General features: G+C 42.0%; 1 protein-coding gene across 6 annotated transcripts in view; it reads right to left on the bottom strand.

The window, feature by feature from the left end:
• ADAM23 (ADAM metallopeptidase domain 23) overlaps positions 1–25,425 on the bottom strand; it is a 293,859-nt gene that overhangs the window by 103,177 nt on the left and 165,257 nt on the right. For all 6 annotated transcript variants that reach the window (XM_040357303.1, XM_040357304.1, XM_040357306.1 and 3 more), the window contains exons 5-9: positions 20,209–20,291; positions 17,231–17,294; positions 11,648–11,720; positions 5,279–5,361; positions 1,802–1,867 (exon numbers count right to left, since the gene is read on the bottom strand). In XM_040357303.1, the coding sequence (XP_040213237.1) occupies positions 1,802–1,867; positions 5,279–5,361; positions 11,648–11,720; positions 17,231–17,294; positions 20,209–20,291 (369 nt within the window). The remainder of the gene's footprint in view (positions 1–1,801; positions 1,868–5,278; positions 5,362–11,647; positions 11,721–17,230; positions 17,295–20,208; positions 20,292–25,425) is intronic.

The raw sequence follows: 25,425 nt of genomic DNA, 5'->3' as shown, positions 1-25,425 counted from the left end.
TTATTAAAGATGCGAGTATTGCCCTACTGAATAAACCAGTCGAAAATATCCCAAAGCACACACAGGCCTTAATATATTTCATGTTCCTGGCAGCCAAAATTGTTAATGCAACCCCCTGGAAAAGTCTAGTTATAGACATAGCCTTGAAGCGTTAACTAACTTGGATAATGCTAAATTAAAAAATGGTTAGTGTCTTGCAAAATAAACAACGTATTTTCGACAAAATATGGTCTTTTTGGCTTGCCCACTTGCAGGTCCCAGAGATAAGGTATTGATTCCAAGAATGGTTGGCATTAGATTCCCAGACAGACTAACCTCCTTTTCTTCTCTATCTTTCCCACTCTTTTTCTCTTTTTTTCCATAAGATAATAGTTGAATTGTTTGCAGAATATTTCATAAAGGTATTGCGATATTGTTGTTTAAAACTTTTAGGATTATGGGTGTATGGAGGAAGGGTCTGGTGGGGCTACCCCATGGAGGGCCCCCTCTTCCATCTGTGAGAGCTTTGTGGGTTTCCTCTATGCAATTACCTACGTATTGTTCGGTCCTCAAGTTTACTATTGTGCCTATGTTGGCCACCAAGTTTGACCTGTCTTCGTCACAAAGCCTCGATTATGTTTCTCTCTCCCCACTTCCCCTCCCTTTTGTTCCCTATATATTTCAGCGGGCAAGGATTGTTTGCCGTTCTATTTTGTGACCTCCATTAAAAGTATTCTTTTCAATAAAAACTACTGTAACAGAAAGTGACTACAATGTGGCATGTACTGTAACAAGCACCACTGAATAGGCCTAAGCACTTCCATTTGTCTACAGCAGGGACACTTGGGTGTCCAGAGTATTGAATGATGATTGGGTGTCACATACACATCAAAGCTATGCAGGAGTCACTGTAACACTTTAGATGTCCTACTGAAATAACATTAAATTAAACCAATGGATACACAAATATGCGATCACCTTAAAAATAATGCTCTATATTGCACCAAATCGAAATACACATGTTACAAAAACAGTTGTTTTGTGAAAAAAAAAACGTATTTACTACTTTAGGACCCTTTCTCATGGGCAGTCTGGTCAGGTATGCCTGTCCATTTTCCAGACGGATCCAACCAGACCCTCCTTTCTCCTCTATGGCTAGCTGGATATAAACTGACTTGTATCCATTTGCACCCAGCTACCTCTGAAACAATCCAGAAAAAAATAATGGAAGGGGATCCATTACATGTTTTTTGTAGGATAAGAAGCAAACTGAATTCACCTTTAGTCATTGTATGATGTGACCCTAGTTTAGGATAGCTAAGTTTGTATTATCATTGGATAGCAGGCAGTTGTGCTGTGACAGACCCAATGCCAGACCTTTCAAAGTTTTTTTTTTTAATTATATTATGTTTGGTTTGTTACCTGACTTTATTATTCACTTAAACATGCTAATATTACCTTCAGAGGGCTACCTAAATGAAACACTTTATTGTTAAGTTGGTATTTTGATAACCTTACTGTGATCTGAATTTCTGTTGTACAACACAGTTGGCTTTAAAAGTGTTATTCATTTTTTGGTTTGATTGAATTACACTATATGTTTGTACATTATTGAGGTGGCTCAATTAAACTGTATTTGACTAAAAAAGAAAAAACAGAGAGCCAATAGCCCATAAGCAGACCTGTCACACGCCTTCTCAGCAGGGATCAGCGGACAGATACCCTGCTGAGCAAGCAGATTGCAGGTGGAGTCCACCTCATTCAAAAGGTGACTATAATTATTTAGCTCTTGATATACCACCACAAGAACAAAAGTGCTTACCATTTGATGATCATTCACAATCATAAGTTCAATATATTTCATCTCTTCAAATACTCCACCGCGTGTCTGTAATGTGAATACACAATTAAATATCACAGGAAGCCTTCAGCCAAGTAAGTTCTGGGACAACTAACATGAATAAGGCCTGCAGAGCTTTACAGAATTATATTTCCATATATTTGTCATATTAGTTCAAGGAAGGAGGAGGCAGAAGTCCTGAAAGGTGGTCTTATACATTGGGGTTATTTACTTAAGCAATAAAGACAGTTCACTTAGCAAAGTCTGACGATTAGACATCTTATATAACGTCATAACTAAAATCCCTACAGCTTAAAGCTGCCTATATACTGTACTATTACTTTTTTTTAATCAGCAAGAAAATTTCACAGCTTGTCTACTAAACAAATATTGATCCAACGACTACAATTTGTCATTTCAAATGCAGAGCTAAGGGAACTCCATTGAATTTGATGACTTCAGAGATACTGCCAACGCAAAGTAGAAGAGTCTAGAATGTCTGCAAAAATTGCATATTTCCAAATGTTTTACCTGTATATATACTGCAATATATAAAAATACTTGTTGATGTGCTAGAAATGCACCCAGCTCCTATTTATGTTTGTGGACTGATTACATCCAGCATTTTGGTTGTCTGACTATTGTTCGATCTGCTGAGTTGTCTTTTGCTAAACTACTCAAAGCCTTCCACCTTCCTTATCTCTACAACATAAATACATTATTCTATAGTCCAGGATATGAACTAGGAGGGATTCTTATACTTGTTGAGACAACACAGGTTATGTGCAGAAAACACAGGACTACTCCGAATTTCTGGCATGATCAACGGCTTTTTTTTACTTTATCAAAAATCTTATAACAAAATGTTTTCGAGGGTATATTTTATTTAACAGACCAAAAAGTATCAAATTAAAAAAGTGCATTGTTGATCTTACATACACTTTAGTGAATTGTAGCTTTAGTGAGTATTCTCATATGTACGGTATATCCAGTAAGTTAAGGCCACCTTTGCCAAACTGCACACAGAATTCAATGCATCTTATGTGAATATGGCGGGTTATAAAAAAGCATCCAGGGGTAATGGTGAATACTCCAGACATAAAGGCCCCATTTACATTTGTGTGGTGTGTTATGCAAGCACATTAAGGTTTGTTGCATTAAGGCAGCCCATTTATTTAGTATATGCGGGCAACACACCCCATCGTGAGAAAAATATGACCATTTCTTTTGTAATGCAATGCATGGCAACACGTGTTTTCATTGGGCTGCCAATGCATGGGCAAAATTGCGGACTTGTGGAGTGTTACATGCAGGTGCACTAGGGTGTTTGGGTTCCACTGAAAATGAATGGCAATACATGACACTAATAGCTGTTACATATGTTAGTGTGCTTTTCATTACCGCAATCCCAGGACTCTGAATCTGGGCAAAGGAAGATCTAACTGCTATGCATTTAAGGGTCAGTGTAAAGGCTTATGTAATCTGCAAGAACTTCCTTTAAAAAATTACCGAGCATTATTCATGGTGCAGGCTTTGCTCTGTTCACTTTAAGCGCAACATGTGATGCAGCTGGATATCCCATGTGCGGGATATCTTATTGAGACTGAATGATGACCCACACGTGGTCAGAGGAAGCCATTTTCCAATAGGGTTTTTTTTGGTATAAAGTCCAGCATCTGAAGTTTACTGTATCAGCTGGAACCACCAAATATTTTTGGATCATGTGCCGCACATTTTGACCTTAGTCTACTAGTTATAGATATTGCACAATGGATTGTGACCTTGAAAGCTAGAACAAAACCTACAATGTATGAAAGAACAGGATGAAGACAGACAGGCTAACATTCCCGCTTTATTTTTAGGATCATGCGGACCACACACAGTAAAACCAGACTGATTGTTCTACATGTGTAGTAATAAAAGAGAAACTGAAATTAATATGATTATATTCATTTGGCAGATGACAAATAATCTGACATTTTATGCGTAATCTTCCAGCAGCCCAACAGTAAAACCCATTAGCTCAGTGTAAGCCTGATTAACCAATGGGCCAAACTGGAAAAAGCTTATGTTATTGGCATTTGGGTAAAGTGATAGGACTTGTAGAACAATGGCTAGTATATACAGGGCACAACACATATGAGGGATTTGAAAATCATAGTGTAGGCATAAGCAAGATATGGTTACTGACATATACGGATAAACAATTCTTCTAATTCTTGCATACCAATATTCTACATGTGGTTTTGGGTAGTTGATATTCCTTCAGCTGACTTTATGACTCTGAGGCCAAGCATAAATATACTGTGTGTGGTGTAGACTTAGATGTGTCTACTCTTCGGATAAACAGGGCCCAACTGGGAATAGAGGAAACTAGGTGACAGCTTCCAATATGCTGTGTGTAACTAAGGCAAAGAATATACATTACATTACTACACATAGATAATGGAGCTGATTACTAAAGGGTGTTAAGAATATTTACCCAATAAATTGGGTAAATATTTTCTTCACTTATCCAGGCATCTAAAAAGTCAATTCTTGTTTATATATTTTATCTGCACATAATCTGCTTTTCAGTAAAGATAAATTTGCCTTTCGCATGATTGGATAATTGAAGTGAATATTCACGCAATTTATAATTTATGTATATTAACTCCCTCAGTAAATCAGCCACTCCATGTGTAGAATTAAAGAAATACAAGATATAAACAAGGTGTAAAGGTGACTGGTTTCATGATAATATGTTTTTACGACACCTGACTCCTTTTCATTTGTTCCTGAACAACATGCTCAAGGAGGCTCTGGGAACTTTTAAACTTTTACATATAGTCAAAAGGAAGGCAAACTTCAAACAAGCTCAATAGTTTTGGTAAGGCGGCTACCGAACAGCAAGGCTTCCTTGGGTGGCCAAGTAAAACTGAAATCATAAAAATACAGAAAGGAGAGCCAGACTAAAATGCATAATTGTATTTGATGGTAAATAAGTCATGAGAAAAAAAAACAATGCATTTTGGGGGGCAGCATCACTCCCCAGGATAAACCTTGGATGAACTCAGAGAAAACAGTCACTTCACAGATCTATATTAGAACCAGCAATAAACTCTCCACATGGAGTAACAACTTGATAGCAGTTCCTAAGCATCAATGGATGATGAATGGGGAGATGTCCCCCCCCCCCCCCCCCCAAACATGTTGGCTGTTTTTATATTACTTATTTACCATAAATGAAAATAAGCTCTTGTCCAGTTTTGTTCTGGCATTCCTTTCTGCATTTATATGGTTTAATTGTTTGACAGATATGGTATATGCCTATTATATAAATTAAGGACAAGTTAAAAAAAAGAAACAAGTAATATTTAGAATGGATATATCTAAGCTGTAACAGTCCATCCGAGAATGATAAGGTGTTCTTTATGACCACATAGTCTCTAAATCGATTGTTTTATTATTTATACTCACACTGACTGTCCGTTTCCTTCTCCTTCTTACCCACTGTGTTTGTGCAAAATATGGCTGTTGGGTGTTGACTTTCTTCTCAGAATCTGCGGAAATTCAAAAATCTTTAATGTATACAGTATATAAACCAAGGAAACAATTACAATGATTAAAGCTGAATTCTGTGCACATAAAGTTTCATGCAAACGTTTTCACCAATAGCCTCAATGGATATAAATCCACTTTATGTACACCAAATGGCTTTGCAAACTTTTTTTGTTTCCAAAAAATGTAGCAGTGATATTATTATTGTGCTGTACAAAAACCTCTGCAGAGAGAAGAGTTGGAAACGAGGGGAACCCAGCAGTTCTACTCACTACTTGCTACCTGCCAGGGCCGCAATCAGGGAGGTACAGGCAGTACACCTGTAAGGGGCCCAGAGGTCCCCAGGGGCCCGGATGGCAACCCCCCTTTTTTTTTATTTGTAAGGTGCCCGGAGTTCCCCAGGGGCCCGGAGGTCCCCCTTTTGTTTTTGTTTTTATAAAAAAATATATATATATTTTTTATATTTTTTCTTTATTTTTATTAAAGGGCCCAGAGGTCACCAGGGCCACGGATGTCTACCCCCCCCTTTTTTTTATATATTTTTTTATTTATTTTTTTGTAAGGGGCCCAGAGGTCCCCAGGGAACCCCCCCCCCTAATTCGTGGCACCCACCGCTTCTCAATTAGCGGCGGCACCCCACCGCCTCTCAATTCTCGGCAGCCCCCCTGCTCCTCAATTTGAGGTGGCAGCACCCCCCGCTTCTCTGCTCCAGGGGGCCCATGCCTGAAGCTGTGTAAGGGGCCCCATAATTCCTGATGGTGGCCCTGCTGTCTGGATAAAACTGCAGGAAGGAGGTAGGTACATGACCTGACACCCTGCACAAGTAGGAGCAGTGACTTGTCTTTATTACAGAGAGTTCCTGCACAGAGGAAACATTTCACACTGGATTACTGCACAGAACGGGAAAGTTCAATTAAAAATACACATACCTCATGTATTTAGACAGTTTTTGTTCAGCCCAGAGTTCAGCTTTAAGGGCATGCTCTACCCTTATTGCACATATGGTATTATTTGAAAGTACAAAAGAAATTCACATTGTGTATGGAATTGATTATCTATTTTGTCTTTATATACCTGAACAGATTAAATTTTTTAATTCTGCATACCGCAATAAGGAACTGCAGAGTGGTATAGTATATTGGATTTTGATAACTTAACTGGAATAGTTCTTGAAGCAAAACCCCACCGTAAAATCAGTTTACTGATACAAGCTGTACATATGCTGTACGCTCTACGAAATACATAATCAATACACATACAATGTTTTTCTTCTCAAATAATTCCCTTGTATCACAACTCCAGACGAGAACCCCTTTTCTAACCTTCACTAATTATACACTATGCCACATTCCAGGGCGCAGGGATTACACTGACTCCAGTAGCATCTCCACTCTGGGGCAGCCTGCTCTACCATCAGGCATTTCTTCACATCAGGATCCCTGCACATTTACTCTTTGATTATCTCGGTGCAACCTGGACCAGCGTTCAACCCATGTTTTTAAATCTAGCATGATCAGAAAGGTCTTATGTAACATACAGTCCACTGTAATTGTAAGTATGTGCAATTTATCACTCTCTATATAATTTATTGTCTATATCTTATACAAACTTTTCAGAATGTATTTTCATTATCTCTTTATACATTATAGAGTGTTTGGTAAACCTCGCAGTACACCCCTGAAGAAGGAGAGCTTTCTCTCTCGAAACGTCGGGACAGCCCTGCGAAACATACCAGCTAGCACTATCTTACAAATGCTGTACTTATGTGTATTTTCACATCATGTTTTTTCTGACCATGCTACAACAATCTTTTGTATGTAACTGTGACGGTATCGGTATGATATCCCCGCCAAGCATTCCCTCCTCTCCATACAAGAACATCACAGGATTCCCCACACATGAGTCAAGACTGGATGCTGGAACCAAGACACTTTATTGACACAAAAACTCAGCTTATATGTGGTTACAGCCTGTTAGGAACGCCCCCCTCACACAGTGGGGTTTCCCATACAGATTATAGGAGACAAGTCGGAGCCGACCATGCAGACACGTTTCTTTAGATAAAGACATCACTGGAGTTAATTACTACACTGAAGCAATCAGAATAATTAACACACTACTTCTCTAATCATTTAGCCTGATGATACAATACACATCTTTTAAGGGTAAACACAGATCTTCTTCACACAACACAATAGATCAATTAACCTTTAGAATAGTGAGGGGACATTAGCACGTCAATAACCGGTCAGAGCAATGAATCACACATGAAATTCCTTTCTACCTCTAACCCATATGGCTAGCAGGGAGCAGTACACTGAGACATATAGGCAAATGTATCACAATGGCCCCCCTTTTGCTCCCTGCTCCGGCAAATCCGGTTGGACCTTCCCTGGTCCAGTAGGGTTGACGGGTTCAGAGCTTTTAGTCCGAGGTTAACTCCGTTTGGCATGACTGACCTCCCTTGGCAACTGCTTCAGACTCAGGTATGTCACCGGGTCGTCAGATCACACGCCGGTCAGTCCCCAAGTCTTTGTGCGATCTGCAGAGTCACCAGAAGTCAGTGTGAAGCCAGCGAATGGGTCTGTGCGCCGCCGTCTAGGTGTCCCGCTATGGGAGGGGGCAGGTTATGGCTCTGAAGTGACAATCACAGGAGATTCATAAAAAGGAAAAAGTTATATTTGTTGTAGCACTGGTGCTCAGAGTCCAGGGGGGGGGGAGAGGGGACTCAGAGCCCCATAAGGTCAGCCACCCCCTGCTCCCTCCGCAGCCGCCGGTTCTCCTCTTGGAGCTTCTCCAGCTCCATCTCCAGTTCATGGAGCCTGAGGGGGTCAGCCTGCTGTGACCTCAGGTGGTTGTTCTCCTCCTCCATGCGGCTTATGCACTCCTCCAGCTCTATGTACTCACGGATCAGCTCCTGCTTGCTCATGTCCTGCAGGCTCTCCACGTGGTCCTTCATCATCAGGAACTGGGTGGTGGTGTAAGGGGCCACCGGTGGGCCCTTGGCGAACATCTCGGCCCGCATCTGGGACGCCCGCTGCGACTCCCTCTCCTCCAGTCGCTTCTTCTCCTCCCAGGTCCGCTGGTTATATGACTTCCAGGACCTCTTCTTCTTAAAGGGTGGCCGGCGGTGCCTCTTTCTGCCCAGCTCCCTCCAGGGCCCCTCCGGCTCAGGGCTGGAGCCCATGACCAGCTGACAATGGTGTTCCCTGTTGTCCGTAATAGCAGATTGTACCATGAGGGCTTCGTAAGGGGTGCCCAATGGTTCTTCCCGACCCCGCTCCTGGGGATCCCAAGCCGAGTCTACACAATGGGCTGCTGCTGGTGGGCGGTACCCAGGTTGAGACCAATTTGACCTGGTGTTGTCATTCATGGGGCAATTCTGCTTGAAGTGACCCAACTGTTTGCACCGGAAGCAGCGTTGTTCGTTGTCCTCCTGGCGTGGATAGCGAGGGCTAGATGTCACCGGTCTGTTAGGAGGTTGGTATCTAACGGCTGGTGGGTGTGAGGGCGCCGTTGGTCGTGGAGGTTGTACCCGTGGTGTGACCTGGTTTGTCTTGCGAGTATCCGCATATTCATCCGCCAACTTCGCGGCCTCTGGTAGAGTCATGGGCCTGCGATCTCTCACCCAGTCTTTGACGTCCGTCTGGATGTGATTGTAAAATTGCTCCAGGAGCATTAGTTGCAAAATGTCCTCTGCGGTGATGGCCTGGCTGCTGTTAACCCAGTTAGAGGCCGACAGGGACAGCTGGCATGCCCATTCTGCGTAAGAGTCTTTCGTGGTTTTGCGTGAGTCCCTGAACTTCTGTCGGTGGGACTCTGGGGTTACTGCATAACGAGCCAGGAGCACTTCTTTAACCCGGGCGTAGCTATGGATATCCTGATCTGGCACGGTCCGGAAAGCATCAGAAGCTTTGCCTGACAGTTTGCCTGACAATATTGCAACCCACTCTCTTCTAGCTATTCGGTGCAGGTTACATTGTCGCTCAAAATCCGCCAGGTAGTTATCAATTTCACAGTCCTTTTCATCAAAAGCTTTAAAAGCGCTAAACGGAATCTTCCTTGCGTCTGCTGTGCTGTACTCACTGTTCGGAGAAGGTGCGGCTGCTTGTTGGACTGCTGCCAGTTTTAACTGTAGTTCTGCGTCCCTTATTTGTTTATCCTTCTGTAGTTCTGCGTCCCTTATTTGTTTAGCCTTCTGTAGCTCTGCGTCTCTTATTTCTTTAGCCTTCTGTAGTTCTGCGTCTCTTATTTGTTTAGCCTCCTCCGCTAACAGGTCCATCACTTTCAGCACCACATCCGGCGTTGGGTTCGGGCCGAACCACGCTAGCTTCTCTCTCATTAGCTTGTTGGCTGGCGATTCCTCCTCCTGAATCACTGGTGTATCCATCTCTTGTACTGCTGGCGTTGCTGCAATCCCGTCCTCCTGGTCTATCTCCATTGATTCCGCTATGATGACCCGCTTGGTTTTGTTGCTAGCAATCCTTCCACGAACTTCCAGTAGTTCTTCCAGTGTCTGCTTGGAATCTGGGTGTGAAGGAGAGTAGAAGGGAAGATCCCGCTGCTGCCAACCAATTGTGACGGTATCGGTATGATATCCCCGCCAAGCATTCCCTCCTCTCCATACAAGAACATCACAGGATTCCCCACACATGAGTCAAGACTGGATGCTGGAACCAAGACACTTTATTGACACAAAAACTCAGCTTATATGTGGTTACAGCCTGTTAGGAACGCCCCCCTCACACAGTGGGGTTTCCCATACAGATTATAGGAGACAAGTCGGAGCCAACCATGCAGACACGTTTCTTTAGATAAAGACATCACTGGAGTTAATTACTACACTGAAGCAATCAGAATAATTAACACACTACTTTAATCATTTAGCCTGATGATACAATACACATCTTTTAAGGGTAAACACAGATCTTCTTCACACAACACAATAGATCAATTAACCTTTAGAATAGTGAGGGGACATTAGCACGTCAATAACCGGTCAGAGCAATGAATCACACATGAAATTCCTTTCTACCTCTAACCCATATGGCTAGCAGGGAGCAGTACACTGAGACATATAGGCAAATGTATCACAGTAACCTTTTCTAATAAATATTATCACATTTTATACTTTACCTACTCCTCGTGCCTTTAAAGTCCAATTAGGGGAATTGTTCTCTATTTTTTTATTTGAAGCAAAGCTCAGCAATGGAAAAACAGACAATTTTATGAAACTTTTAAGGTGTGCATTTAGGCCAACAGCTACCAGATTTTTGTCATGGTTGCACAATGACCAGTCCCTTCCAAGTCCCCTGACTTGATATTTGAAGCTTTGCAGGTAGATGCGTTAGGTCCTACAGAGCAGTGGTGGCCCATCGATTAGGGGTGCTATTTTGCAGGACACTGCCACCCACTATTCATGCGTCTGGCCTCTTTCAGGATGCCGGGCACATAAATTGCAGCTGCGGGGGTGTGTTTTTGAAGCACCTGATCCCTAATTGGCATCAAAATATGGTGGGCTTGTGGTGCAGAGTATTGCGCCAGGAGCCCACCGAGGTGTTACAACAGCAAATCAATATTCGCTATTAAAACACTGATATTCAATCCGGCAAATCCAAAGCATTTTCCGATTAGCCGCAAAGAGAAGAGTCCCAATTGGCCGCTGAGAAGAGGGGGAAAACTGAAGCCGTCGCAATGCCTGTGGAGAGCAGGGGAAGGGAACGCTGCTGAGCAAAGGAAGCTGCCGATGTATCCCAGGAGAAGTGCTGCCCACAATAGATGGGGTAAGTGCAACAGACCCACCCCACTGACCCTCCGAAAAAAAATACCTACGGCCACCACTGCTACAGAGTAAAACCATGTATCTGCAAAAACTTCTTTGGGACCCAAAATTATGTGGCTACATAGTAATTTATGCAGGTTGTAAAAGTATTTGGCAAATAGTTTTTGATAAATTAGAACTTAAATTCATTTCAGAACCTCTTTTAAACTGCTATGAAAGCAAATATATGAAAACTTTTGAGATGCAATATTAGGTGATAGGGGGCCCCTAATATTTTTTACATGGGTCTCAACACAGTTAGTGTTCTCCTCTATCAGGGGAGGACTTTAAAGGTGTAACCACTTTCATGCAAATACTGATTCTTCAATAATCTATTACATTCAGGGTATAATATATAATCGGTTTTAGAAAATTCATTTGTAGAGAAGAATTCTAGAAAAGAAAACCAGAAAAATAAATATATATAATTTGTCTAGAAAATGTAAGCGAAAGTTTGTGTGACTTACCTAAATGGTGTGGTACACTAGGAATTTGGGATCCTGGAGCTTTCTCTATGACATGGGGGCGACTTGTGCTTTCCTGGAGAACAACAAATGCTGGTCCAAATCAAACAACAAGAAGCTGGAATAATGCCGTTTTATTAAAGAAGCTAATAACCTCTGAAAACAAAATCAAATACGTGAGAATACAATTTTATCAGTAATTTGGAAATATGGGGCACATAGTACAGATTGCCAATTGGGATGTTATAGTTTATGCTGCATGATTTCAAATGATGCCATAGAAAATTCAAATAGTTGGCTTCTTAACTTCCTAAAGCAGATCTAAAATGTAAAAATATACATACAACATTCCTTGGGTAGGCACAACAAACTATAGAATGTCAAAAAAGGTTTTACTGGTAAAGCCTAAGTCCAGGTTAGTCAAAATGTCAACCCCCAGCATCACTAAAAACTAAGCTAGAATGTAAAAACAAAAAAAAAAACATTCTGGGGTAGATTCAGGTAGCAATTGCGTCTGCGTAACCATAGTTACGCAGCGCAATTGCTTAGTTGCGCCGGCGTATCGAGTGCTCCTGATTCAGAGAGCTTGATACGCTGACTGCAGCCTAAGATATGACTGGCATAAGGCTCTTACGCCATCGTATCGTAGGCTGCATTCTTACGCTGGCCGCTAGGTGGCGTTCCCGTAGTGGTCAGCGTATAGTATGCAAATTGCATACTAACGCCGATTCACAACCCTACGCGAGCCCTGCGTACGCAGTTTACGTTGTTTCCGTTCGTCGGGTTCCGCGTAAGGCTGCTCCTGCTATTAGCAGGGGCAGCCAATGCTACGTATACCCGTCGTTTCCGCGTCGCAAATTAAAAATTTAACGTTGTTTGCGTAAGTGAATCGTGAATGGCGCTGGACGTCATTTACGTTCACTTTGAAGCAAATGACGTCCTTGCGACGTCATTTGCCGCAATGCACGTCGGGAAAGTTTCCCGACGGAGCATGCACACTACGTTCGGCGGGGGAATGCGCCTAATTTAAATGATCCACGCCCCCTACGGCATCATTTAAATTACGCGCCCTTACGCCGGGCAGTTTTAAAGAGCGCCCATGCAAATTACGTAGCTACTGCTTCATGAATGAAGCGTAGCGCAGATAATTTGCGTAGGCGCAGGGTAAAAACGGTACGCTGCGCCTCCGTAAGAAGTGCGCAGCGGTACCACAATCATCATCCTCCATACATAATGACACTCAGCATCATTTAGCACACTTCGGGTAAGCCCAGGGCATAAAGAGACCATGCTATGGAGACATATCTGCTGGTCAGCATGGACAAACAGCAGAATGCTGCAGAGAGTGGAGGCACATCATCAAAAGAAACTTTATATAAACATTTAGGGGGTGTTCCAATAGAAAGGGGGTTGCCAAAGTTGAGAGGTAGTTAGTAAGCCCAAAGATAGATAAGTATAAAAAAGGGGGATACCCAGCACTTCTTGGTCATAAGCAGCCACTTTAGCTCACTACCTTCTGTATTTATCTTGGATTGTAATGGTATCTCCTGGCTTTGACCGGTCCAGTGTTTTTCCTGGTAGTAGTTAATGACGTGCAACTGTTTGGAAAGGTTAAAAATGTTTTGTAGCTTATTCAAGTCACTTCTTAAGTTGTAATGAGTGTCAGGAATGTACCCCTGTATTTATACCAATACAGGTAGCAACACAAAAAGTAGATATAAATGCTGGGGTATGTTCCATTCATTGGAACTGAAAACATTTCTTGGATAAGCTCTGAATTTTTTTTAATGTCACAGTTGAATGTGACTCACTACCAATAGCTTTACCATGACCTGGAAAATGAGGACCTTCACAGATGTTTTCCTGGTGTATACAAAATGAAATTAAATCAAAATCCAGCAGATAGTAGTTAGAATCTCCTCAGTAATTATAAGTATGGCAGCAGAAGGGTATTTTAATCAGCACTATGACTTTATAATAATGGTGCATCTCTATCTCTAGGCCTTTGTTGGCCTTTTTATTTAAAATTCAATAAATATCGTGTAATTATTAGCTTCATCATTTTAATATTTTTGGTTGGGAAATCTCAAAAAAGGTATTTTTCTCCCATGTATAAATAAACAAAACTGAGAAACAGATATGTTTGTCATGGTGCCTTTTTTGCCCAGTAACTTAATCAACAGTCAGTCAACAATCTAAGTCCTTTCTGCTGCTTTATCCACAAAGTATGCAAGCAGTTCAGTAGAGCATACGCCAGACAAAACACTGCACTGGAAGAAGACAGGGGATGCAGAGCTTTATAATGAATTGTTTCCCATGAAGCGAAAGGGAAGAGTTGGACAAACTAGGGACGGAGGGCATATATGATGATTCATGTGCCAGGATGCATCTAGGGACCCAGGAATCTGTTTAGGCTTCCTATGACCATGATGTGGTGGAGATTCAATAAATTATCTTCTCAGTGAAATATGTTTTGCAAAGTCTATTGAATTTAAAGTTATGGAGCCACCTAAGGAGCTAAGCAAGTTTACTTATAAACTTTAGGCTCACTTTGAAAAAATGGTTAGGCAGCCTTTTTGTAGAAAATCGTAAAATGAACTCTGAAAAATAAATAGTAATACGTTATTAATGCTAAATGCATGCAAGCTGTACCCAAGCAAAGAATGCTTTGTGTCATGATCTGTGCCACTGTCAATAAGATTAATGTCTTAGGCAGTAGGAAATGTTGAAATGTTCAGCAAGGGGCCAAGAACACAGTGTTAGAGACTGTATGTCTAGTGCTGAAAATAAATATAGGATGTAGCAATGTCTTATGCTTACCTTTATCAGTAATCTAAAGCCTCCTACACACGATGAGAATATTGGCCCGAATGATCGTACATTTTTTTTTTTGGATGGTAGTCTTATATCGAAAACCAATAGGTTACTAAAGTAAAATTTTGAATGACAGAATACAACTTCAGAAGTGATGTAATATATTGTGTTGTATCCTTTCATTACTGAGCATGCGTGGTCTTGGTTTTCCATTTTTTTTTCAGACGAACACTATGCTGAATAAACAAAAATTGTTCGTTCTGGTATAGTACAAGAAAATGTTTGTGCTCGCCCTTTGAGATAATTTAGCATTGTGTCAAAAGTTGTGTACCAATGATCAGAATATCATACAATCTCTTCAAAAGTGATATTTTCCATCTGATTTTCTCATCGTGTGTACTACGCATAACCCATATCAAGCTTGAATTACAACTTTAAGATCAGGATTGGTTGGAAACCATAGCATGATGATAGCTAATGAAATACACACTTACATTTAGTATTTTTTACTCATCAAAAATATGTTATTTCTGGACCATGGTGGCTGTGGTAATGTACCAGTATAACCATTTGGTTTATTTCAATAAAGTCTTTCTGATTTAAAGAAATTTGTTTTTTCCCTGATGTTTTGGTTTTTGAATCTTATAGAATTTAGATATTAAGGAATATACATGAGTTTTCCTAAAAGAAAAAGAATGAGGTCACTTCCAGAATATTTCAGAAGGTCTCAGTGGTCTAAAATCATATGGTGGCCTTGGTCATCATTTGCCCTTCTGAATGGAGCCAGCAGGCTCAGTACACAAAAACCCACAAAAATTCTGTGTAGGAGATGAAGCATGTCTGAAACACTCATTTGCATATTTTGTACATTCATTCTAACAATAAGGCCCCATACACACCATAGAATCTATCCGCAGATAAATCCCATCAAATGGGTTTCTGCGGATAGATCCTATGGTGTGTACACGCCAACGGATATTTATCCGCGGATAAATCTCCCCTGGGATGGATTTCCAGCAGATGGATATTTGCTGACATGCTCAACAAATCCATCTGCTGGAATCCATTCCAACGGATGGATCCGCTCGTCTGTACAGACTTACCGGATCCATCCGTCTAAAGGGATTCCCCGCACGCGTCGTAATGATTTGACGCATGCGTGGAATTCCTTATATGACAGCGTCGCGCGCGTCGCCGCGTCATAATAGCGGCGACGGGGCGACACGTCATCGGCAGAGGATTTCAGCGCGGATTTCAATGCGATGGTGTGTACACGCCATCGCATAGAAATCCTCTGAAATCCTCGAGAGGATTTATCCGCGGATACGGTCCGCTGGACCGTATCTGCGGATAAATCCTCTCGTGTGTATGGGGCCTAAGTGTGCAGTGGGTTGAAATAATGAATCTACATATAGATGAAAAATACGGTAACTGTTTTTAAACACATTTCCAGCAGCAGCACAATTATATAAAATTTACTGAAATCAATGGCCCAGATTCAGGTACATTTGCGCTTTATTTGCGGAGGCACAGGCACACGATTTTGCCCTGCGCCCCGCAAATATTTTGCGCTGCCCTCGATTCACGGAGCAGTAGCTCCGTAAATTGCGAGGGCGCGCCGGCAAAATTGCCCGGCGTAAGCGCGCGCAATGTAAATGATCCCGCCGGGGGCGGGAATCATTTAAATTAGGCGCGCTCCCACGCCGAGCGTAGAGCGCATGCTCCGTCGGGAAACTTTCCCGACGTGCATTGCGGCAAATGACGTCGCAAGGACGTCATTTGCTTCAAAGTGAACGTGAATGGCGTCCAGCGCCATTCACGATTCACTTACGCAAACGGCGTAGATTTTAAATATCGCGACGCGGGAACGTGGGTATCCTATAGCATTGGCTGCGCCTGCTATTAGGATGTGTAACCTTACACGAAACCCGACGTACGCAAACGATGTAATTTGCGTACGCAGGGCCACGCAGATTTTAATTTGCCACGCAGATTTTAGGCTGCAGTCGGCGTAGCGATGTTCCTGAATCAGGAGCATTCGCTACGCCGGAGCAAGTAAGCAATTGCGCTGTGTAACCTATGGTTACACAGGCGCAATTGCTTCTTGAATCTGGCCCAATGTCTTTTTCATGAGTTTACTTGCATAAGTAGCATAGTTGTACATTGTCTTAAAAATGTGCCTATTTTGACTAGAATTGAATATACTACATGTACATGGGGATGCATGGGAATATACTACATAATATATGTACATGGGGATGCAGGTATGCATTATATGTGTTTTCTTCGGAAACCTATATAATATATTTTATAATGATTTAAAGCATCTTAATATTTTAAACCATTCAAATGTTTATGTACATACCATATTTCTAATGATTTCATGTTCATCAATAACTAGAATCAAAACATTTAAGGAAACTTTTGCAATAAATGAAAAAAGTGTGACATGTCAATGACAACTTTAGATGGGGCACAATATAGTAATACACGAAAAGGAAGCTAAAGGAAATTAACCTTCTTGGTTTTTAAGTCCTACTATCTGTCTATTCCTGTTCACTGAGGCTCAAGTGCAGCAACTAATACTTTTTAGATAGTTTTGTCACCTCTGCTAATGGGCAAATCCATAATGAGCAGAACAAAAAGTACCACATGGGGAGAACTCGAGTTCAAAGCATTATTGAAGGTATGAAATGTACACATATGCAAAAACCTCAAACATGTACATTGCTTTGATTTTCATATGATATTTATGCTAGGGCTGATACTTACAGTGTTGTGAGTTAGGTCCACGGGATGTATGTTATAGGTGTGGGTGCCATCATCAAACATTCCACTGCAAAAAAATAGGTACATTTGAGATTACAAAACAATATCTAACAATCTCAATAATTGAACAGGAGCTGACACCGAAATCTACGATTTCTGCTGGTGTCAAACACTTATGCCCCGTGCACACGTACAGGATTTCCGACGGGAAAAGTCCCCGTCTGAAATCCCAAAGGGGAAAGCTGAGAACCTGCTCGGGTCAGTCCTTCCCCTACACACGGCCGGTTTTCCTGACAGGAAAACTGCGATGGAGCTTTGGCTGGGAATCCCGGCCGTGTATATGCTCCATCGCAGTTTTACCCATAGGAAAACTGCCAAAAACCGCCGGGCAAAAGTCCGCCAGTTTTCCTGGCGAGAAAAAAGAGAGCTGGTTATCTTTTTTTGTCCGGCGGCTTTTGGGCAGTTTTCCGTCGGAAAAACCGGCCGTGTGTATGAGGCATTAGAGTAATGATATCACTCCCATGGCCATGTAACAGTGCTTGGGCCTAGCAAATGTCTGCTAGACCCTTGCACTGCCACATGGGAGGTCGTTACATTCTCCCTCAGTTTAAGATCAGTAAGACGAAAAAATTAAGGTGATCCAAGCAGAGGATGTTGATTTCTCAAGAGCCTTTGGGTGTCTTTTGTGTGCCTAGAGCTTCAGGTAATTGGAGTCCGTCCCTGGTTTATGGTACAGCATGTCTGACACGTATCCACACATTTTCAGTGTTTAATTCTGGTAGCTCTAAATAAAATTTAAAAACTGCAAGCTTTCATTTTTTTTAAGTAGTTCATGTTTTATTTTGAAATATGTTTTGGATCACTACTTTATGGAATATCCAACTCCTTTTAAGATTCAGTTTTATGACTAATTTGGGACATTAGCTTACAGGATGTGTTTACATGTGTATAATATATTCCCTCCTCTATTTGTGTACTATTTCCTTTGTCACTGACTGCCACATAACCACAAAGCATAACAGATCCATCTTCATAATCAGCAGTTTCTACATTTTTCTTTTCTAAAAAAGCTTGATGATTGCAGATAAAGAGTTCAGTTTTTTGTTTTTATCTGACTCCATCAGATCCATAATGTCTCTCCCTTATCAAAGTGCTGTATTTTATACTTTTGCTGCTAAAGTGCTTAAGGGTAAATGTTCCTTTTGAGTACTCTTTAGCAGATCTAATTTTAGCAACACCATATGGAAAGATATTTTTTCCTAGACTTCCAACTTTTACATTGAGAAAAGTAGGAATGTTTTAGATATCTTGTTCTAGCCCCCATCCCCTCGTTTTAGAGGACTCAGTTGTTTATATTACCGGATCTTCAATCAGTGGCTTATAGAAGGCCCTAGCTGTTGGTGTGACCACAACATCCTGAGAAGTTCCAAGGCTCACCTCACCTGATGTGTATTAAGGTGTGATAAGTAAATTAAAGTGGTAGTAAAACCTATTTAGACAAAGTAGCATTTAGACAATTGAAGCAAACCATTTAACACTGATAGGGATGCTTACAATGGTCAACTTTTATTTATGTACGTATAGCACCCTCCTAGGTAGGTGCTAGAGAGTGTATATAGTTTTTGGCTTTTCTGCTTAACAGAGAAGCAGACAGGCAAATTTAGGTGCTGTCGTCTTAACAGAGAGCAGTGATTGATTAGTGAGGTCTGCTTAGTGTGCTCTGAGTGTGGCTCATACTGTCTTGATGTTTTGCACTGATCCAATAGCAAGAAGGCATATTGGAGAGTGTGAGGCAACCCTGACAGATGAGAGCATGGATGTAGATACAGCCCTGGCCAAATAGAAGGGGATGTGCCCCAAGGAATGCTAGGTGCCTATATTTAAGTCTGAGGAGCACATGGGCTCTGGGTTCCAGTCCAGCCCACCCCTGAGGAAAGAGGTTTAGGTGGTGAGGAGGCGGCTGCTTCTCCCCAGCGTGGCAGGCCCTTCGGCCTCAGATTGCAGATCTGAGGGCCTGACGCCATGTGGATTCTGCACATGCAACTTGGATTACTGAAGACACCTTTGTGGCTATATCTCTCTTTGTAAAGCATTTTGTTTGCAAAGAGTTTTGGTGCTTATGAACAGTACAGCCACAAAAAACAAATTGGACCCAGGGTAATAGACAAACACTAAAATGTAATAATATCTTAGTTAATGGAATGGATTAAATGGATGAATTGAAGAAGTAAGGGGCAACTGCTGATCGCCCAATGTGCTTCTATTTTGGTACATTGAGCTCTTACAGAGTTATAAATGACTAAAGCTACCTTCAACCAATATACATCCTGCATCATGTTCCCAATACTGTAACTATTTGGCAGTTCTATTCCACTTAACAAGTATTGTGAATTCAATTTATTTTCTTTAATTACAACAATAGGCATAAAGGGCAAAAAAAACGAAACATATACGGTATTTGCCAAAGTCATCTGGTTATATGGTGACACAAATGTACATAAAGTTAAATTACACTTCATTCAAAACTGATATTTCTGGGCTTCCTTTGTTTCTTGGGAACTCCAACCACAGGATTTATGCACCAGAGTTTTCAGGTTTACCCACATCCCATGCCCATTATAAAGAGGCCTCCCTCCTCCCTGTTGGGGGTTTGCATCCATTTTATATTGTAGAGAATCTATCTGATGGATGAAAAGAGGACTCCAATTTTAGAGAAAATGTCAGAAACATAATTGCTATGAGAGCCAGTCCCACAATCACCATGGCCTTGTTTCAATACTTCCCTCCACTATAGGAAGAATTCTGTGGCAGGGTTAGGTAAAGATAAAAAAATCTTCTGGGGATAGGTCACTACAGGATTCCTGAAGACCACAAAAGCCAGGGATGATTCACTTTTTTGTTTTTACCATTATTGATCCTTTGACATTGTGTAGTTTAATAATTACGGTACAATGCAAAATGTAGTGTTAATTTCTCCTTACTGTAAACCATTGCAAGTAGATATTGCCACTCTTGAGTTCTTCACACCTCTGATGGTACCATGATAGTAGCAGTGTTCTCCTCCCTACGAAATACAAAAAAAAAGTGCTCATAGGGCAGAAGTCAACGTAAATTAAAGGTATCATTTCTTGCTAGAACAGTAAGGAAAACCATGTTTCTATCATAAGGGTAAATTATTAAAGATTTAAAAAATCTGAAATGAGAGTGTTAGTTTGAATTAACATTTATGATATCAGCTTACAATGCTTGAACATAGCAGTCACTGACACCACAATTTAAACATGCAGAATGTTCCAAACTGATTTCCATGCTAAAAAGGGTTGAGTTATCCTTGGCGACTTCAGTGTAGTCTTCCTGCAGCCAAAGCTATAATTTTTTTTTAATTACTTGATTCAACTTCAAGATGAAAGCAGCTATATGATTGAGGCTCCATAACAGTTGGTTTCATGCCCCTATCTTGTCAACTAATAACCTCCCACCACCAGTTTAATTGTTCTACCTTTATCAACAATATTAAGGGTCATTTCACAGGGATGCATTTTTGTTGTGCTCTTACCCTGCTAAAAGTGCAAGAAAAATGCAAGAAAAATATTTACCTTTAAATCCTATGGAACTCTTCACTCCAGTGCACTGCACATGGGGTGTGTTTTTAAAAGTCCTGCATGCTGCATCTTTAAAAGAGAAGTATGTTTTTGTTTTTTTATTGTCCCATCATACTTACCTAGGTTGATGCTGCATCTGTCCCTCGGCGCCTCTTCACTGAGACTTGAGCCACCGAACACCGCTGATGGCTCAGTTCTCTCACCTCCCCGAGCTCTCCTGCTCTGCTCCTCCATGCTCACTGGAGCGCTGAACTGTGGAGGGGCAGGGAGAAGCCATCTCAGCCTCTCAGCGGCTCGCTGAGAGGCTGAGACTGCCATCAGGATTTATCCTGGTGACATCAACAGAGAGCGAACTTCGGACCGCTCTCTGCTGAAAATGGATCACAGGATCTGTCACCAGACACCGCAGATGACAAATCATTGTACCAGGCTGGCCCAGGTACCATGTAATCGCTGTGACCAATCTGCTGGTCATGTCAGTTGTACTCAAGGAATGGCTTTCATTCATAAGCATTAATTGTGTATTATTGTAATGATATCTGTGATTGGTCACAGTGATCACATGGTACAAACAGGGCCAATCACAGTGCATCTGTACCATGTGACAGACAATCACAGCTATCACAATAGTACCACTGGCAATGAATGGATGCCATTCATAAAAATTATTGCTTATAACAGTGATCATCACTGTTATGAGCAATCATAGTGTAAAAAAAAATCTCTATTTTTCAGGGCTGTTACTGATCAAAATTTTTATGTTTGATTAATCGATTTTTTTTAAATCGATTAATCGACTAATTTTGATTAATTATAACGCACATACAGATCCAACTACTTTTAGCTGATTTCCTTGTAGGCTGATTCCCAGTGCAGCTACCAACCACTGGAAAATGGAGAGCAGGATACAAAAAACACACAAAGGCAGCGCTCGATGGGAATAGCATTAAAACTTTTATAGTCTTCAAGTAGGTAACAAAATAAATATTGCACTGGAGATAAAATTGATGTAGCTACATAAACTGTAAAAATGGTGCGAGTAATACCAAACAATAGCAAAAGCAGTCATAAAAACATGTAGCCAAGTATGATACTGGTATAAAAATATGTACAACGATACCACTGCTGAATCCAGATGAGGAGAGGTTAACATTAGTCCGTCGGCATGTAGATGTCCTGTGAAGGGAACCATCACAACTCCCAGTGGATGGCTGTAGAATCCCAGGTTGATAGAGGGAAGTGATAGAGGGAAGTGTAACAGCCCTTGCGTGTGGCAGATAGTAAGGTCCCGCCGGCATGCAGATATGAAGGCACAGCAAAGGAGCCCATCAGATGGACACAGCAAGCCCCGCCGGTGTCCGTGACGTCACCGGATCTCCCTGAAGGCCCGGAAGCCGGCGGAGAGGTGAGTACCAATCAAAACAAATTGATCGATCAAAAAAATGTAAGATTAATCTGTGAATTAATAGTTAATTTCCACAGCCCTACTATTTTTGCATTTTGAGCCTTAAAAAACCTATATACAGTGAAAGCTGTGATCTTCTAGGTTCTGTGCTAGTGGCTTCCCTTCCGCATACTGGCAGGGGGTCGCCCGCTCAGCACCTCTGCCATTCATAAAAGTGAGTGATATCAATGGTGGAGGTACTAAATGTGTGACCCCCTGTGGTCAATATGCAGAAGGGAGTCCACCCACAGAAAACCTAGAAGACCACAGCTTTCACTGTATGTAGTGTGAGCTAATACAGTGATTTACAGCATCCCCAGCGGCCCTCTGTATATCAAATACATCACTGGCCTAAGCCAGCCCAAGATGGCCTAATGTAAATATGCAAAAAATATAGTCATGGGGCCAGATTCACCAAAGAGATACGACGGCGTATCTCCCGATACGCCGTCGTATCTCTGTTTCTATCTATGCGACTGATTCATAGAATCAGTTACGCATAGATATCCATAAGATCCGACAGGTGTAATTGTTTTACACTGTCGGATCTTAGGATGCAGTACCGCGGCCGCCGCTGGGGGGAGTTCGCGTCGTAAACCAGCGTCGGGTATGCAAATTAGGAGTTACGGCGATTCCCGGCGGATTTTCGCATTCGCTACGTCGCTGCTAGTCTAGTTTCCCGTCGCAAAGTTAGTCGTCGTTTGACCTGCCCTAACTTTACACAGCAATCGTATTGCTGTTTAAAGTATGGCCGTCGTTCCCGCGTCGAAATTTTAAATTTAACGTTGTTTGCGTAACACGTCCAGGAATACGGAAGTACGCTACGCGCGTCGCCGTTCGAAAAAATGACGTCACGGCGCGCAAAGCACGACGGGAATTGCGAAACTGAGCATGCGCAGTAGGTCCGGCGCGGGAGCGCGCCTAATTTAAATGGCACACGCCCATTTGAATTGGCCCGCCTTGCGCCAGAGGCTGCCAGCGTAGTTTTCATCGCAAGTGCTTTGTGAATCAGGCACTTGCGATGAAAACTTGCGGCGGTGTAACGTATTTACGATACGTTACGCCGCCGCAGTTCTATGTGAATCTGGCCCATGGAGTTTATCCTTAATTTTGAGTAGTTCACACTACTAGGATTTAGGAATTTATCAGATGTTTACAACTGATCCGCATTTATGGCCAGTTTACACCAAAACACGGTGCAGGAAAGGCACATTCAATGAGGGATTTGAAAGAAACAAACTTATATACCCTATGTAGATGAAGCCTCGCTCCACAGCTACACAGAGATCTGAGCGCTCAGTTCTCAGGTCCGCTCTGAGCTCTTGTTAGGATCCCAGCAGAGCCTGGAATGGTTCTGTGATATCAGCCAACAGCTGAACTAAGTGCACTCCTGTGACCTACAGGAGAAGTATGGCCAAAAGACCATACTTCTCCGTTAATGGCACCCCAAACACAGATTACAAATGCAGTGAGTTTGTGGGCACCATATTGCATGGTACTGCAGTACCACTGCAGTGGTGCAGTGCAATTTGAAAAGTAGCGCAAGCACTACTTTTTGCATGGTCTGGTGCGTTATACAATGGATTCAAATGAACTGACTGTCAAAACGCATTCTGTGACTAGGGTGACCACATGTCCCGGATTGCCCGGTCTGTCCCAGGTAACTTTATGCCAGGACAATACAGTGTCTCAGAATGAAACTGACACAGCCATTCCCTGGGCGGATCTGATGGGCCCAAAAAAGGCTGCCACAGCACTGCTTTACTTGCTGACAGTACTTGTCTTGGCCAGAAATGCCTGGAGGAGCACAATCCCTCCCCCTGCTTGTGATTGGAGAAATCATTAATCTTGACTATTGTGTCTAATGACTGTGCTGGGATTCGTTACAGCACAAGCTGATTTTTGGGAAGGGGGGAGGGTGTCCCTGAATGGTAGTTTGGAAATGTGGTCACCAGGGCTTTTTTTATCGGAGAGTAGGTGCAGGAACTCCCTCCTTCTGAGTCACCTCTTGTGTCCACCCCCTACCCACCTCCAAGCACCATTCCTTGGTTCCACTCCTTACCCACCTCCGAGCACCGTTCCTTGGTTCCATCCCCTACCCATCTCCGAGCACCGTTCCTTGGTTCCACCTCCTACCCACCTCCAAGCACCATTCCTTGGTTCCACTCCTTACCCACCTCCGAGCACCGTTCCTTGGTTCCATCCCCTACCCATCTCTGAGCACCGTTCCTTGGTTCCACCCCCTACCCACCTCCAAGCACCATTACATACATTCAGAGCTGGAGGTGCCGGAACTGCGTTCCCCCGCGTTCCTGCTGAAAAAAAGCCCTGGTGGTCACCCTACCTGTGACCCTGGTGTGCACGACCCTTACGGTACACACCTTATCCAAAATGAAATATCTTATTTTTATTTATTCATTGCAATTTTACAAGTTTATATAGCAATACTTTTAATGAGATAGCACTAATTATTGTATAAGTAAACAGTATGCACTGCCAATATGTTTACTATCTATAGATAAACAGTTCCCTCCAGTGGTCTTGAAGACAGATGTCTTTAAATTCACAGATGGGGCTTGTTGCTACCGCTTTTTTTAGTAAATCAATAAGGATTATTTATTCTCAAACATTGAGGGAACATTATAATTGGTAATATACATCCACCAGTTCCACAGTTCTCTAAATTAAAGATGGCTTGTTGTCTTCTACTGGAAATTGTATTTATTAGTAGTCATGGTAGGTACCACTGAGAATACAAAGCATCATCCGGATTCATTTATGAATAATCAGAATGTATTTCACTGCAACAAATTACAAACAGCCCTTGAATCTATATAGCTGGTAAGGACAGAATCTTATAATTGTGAGTGTACCAAGTCTTTCGATGTAGTGTTGTACAAGCTTAATGCAGGGCAGCATATGGCCTTTACACACAGAAATGTATCTAAATGTACCCAAAATTATTTTTGTTAATGAGTGTGTTGGTGATATACACAGTGCAATCCTTTAGGCCGGGTTCACACCTATAGGAATTGGTTGCGGCTTAAACCTCATCCAATTCGCATAACATTATAAAATGCATTGATTTCAATGAGGCTGGTTCACATATGTGCGATGCATTCGCACTGCGCATTGCCGAAAAAACGTGTGCG

The sequence above is a fragment of the Rana temporaria genome, chromosome 6, assembly GCF_905171775.1.
Source record: "Rana temporaria chromosome 6, aRanTem1.1, whole genome shotgun sequence".
NCBI lineage: Eukaryota > Metazoa > Chordata > Amphibia > Anura > Ranidae > Rana > Rana temporaria.
The sequence above is the reverse complement of the archived record's forward strand: the minus strand, read 5'-3'. Positions and strand labels throughout refer to the sequence as shown.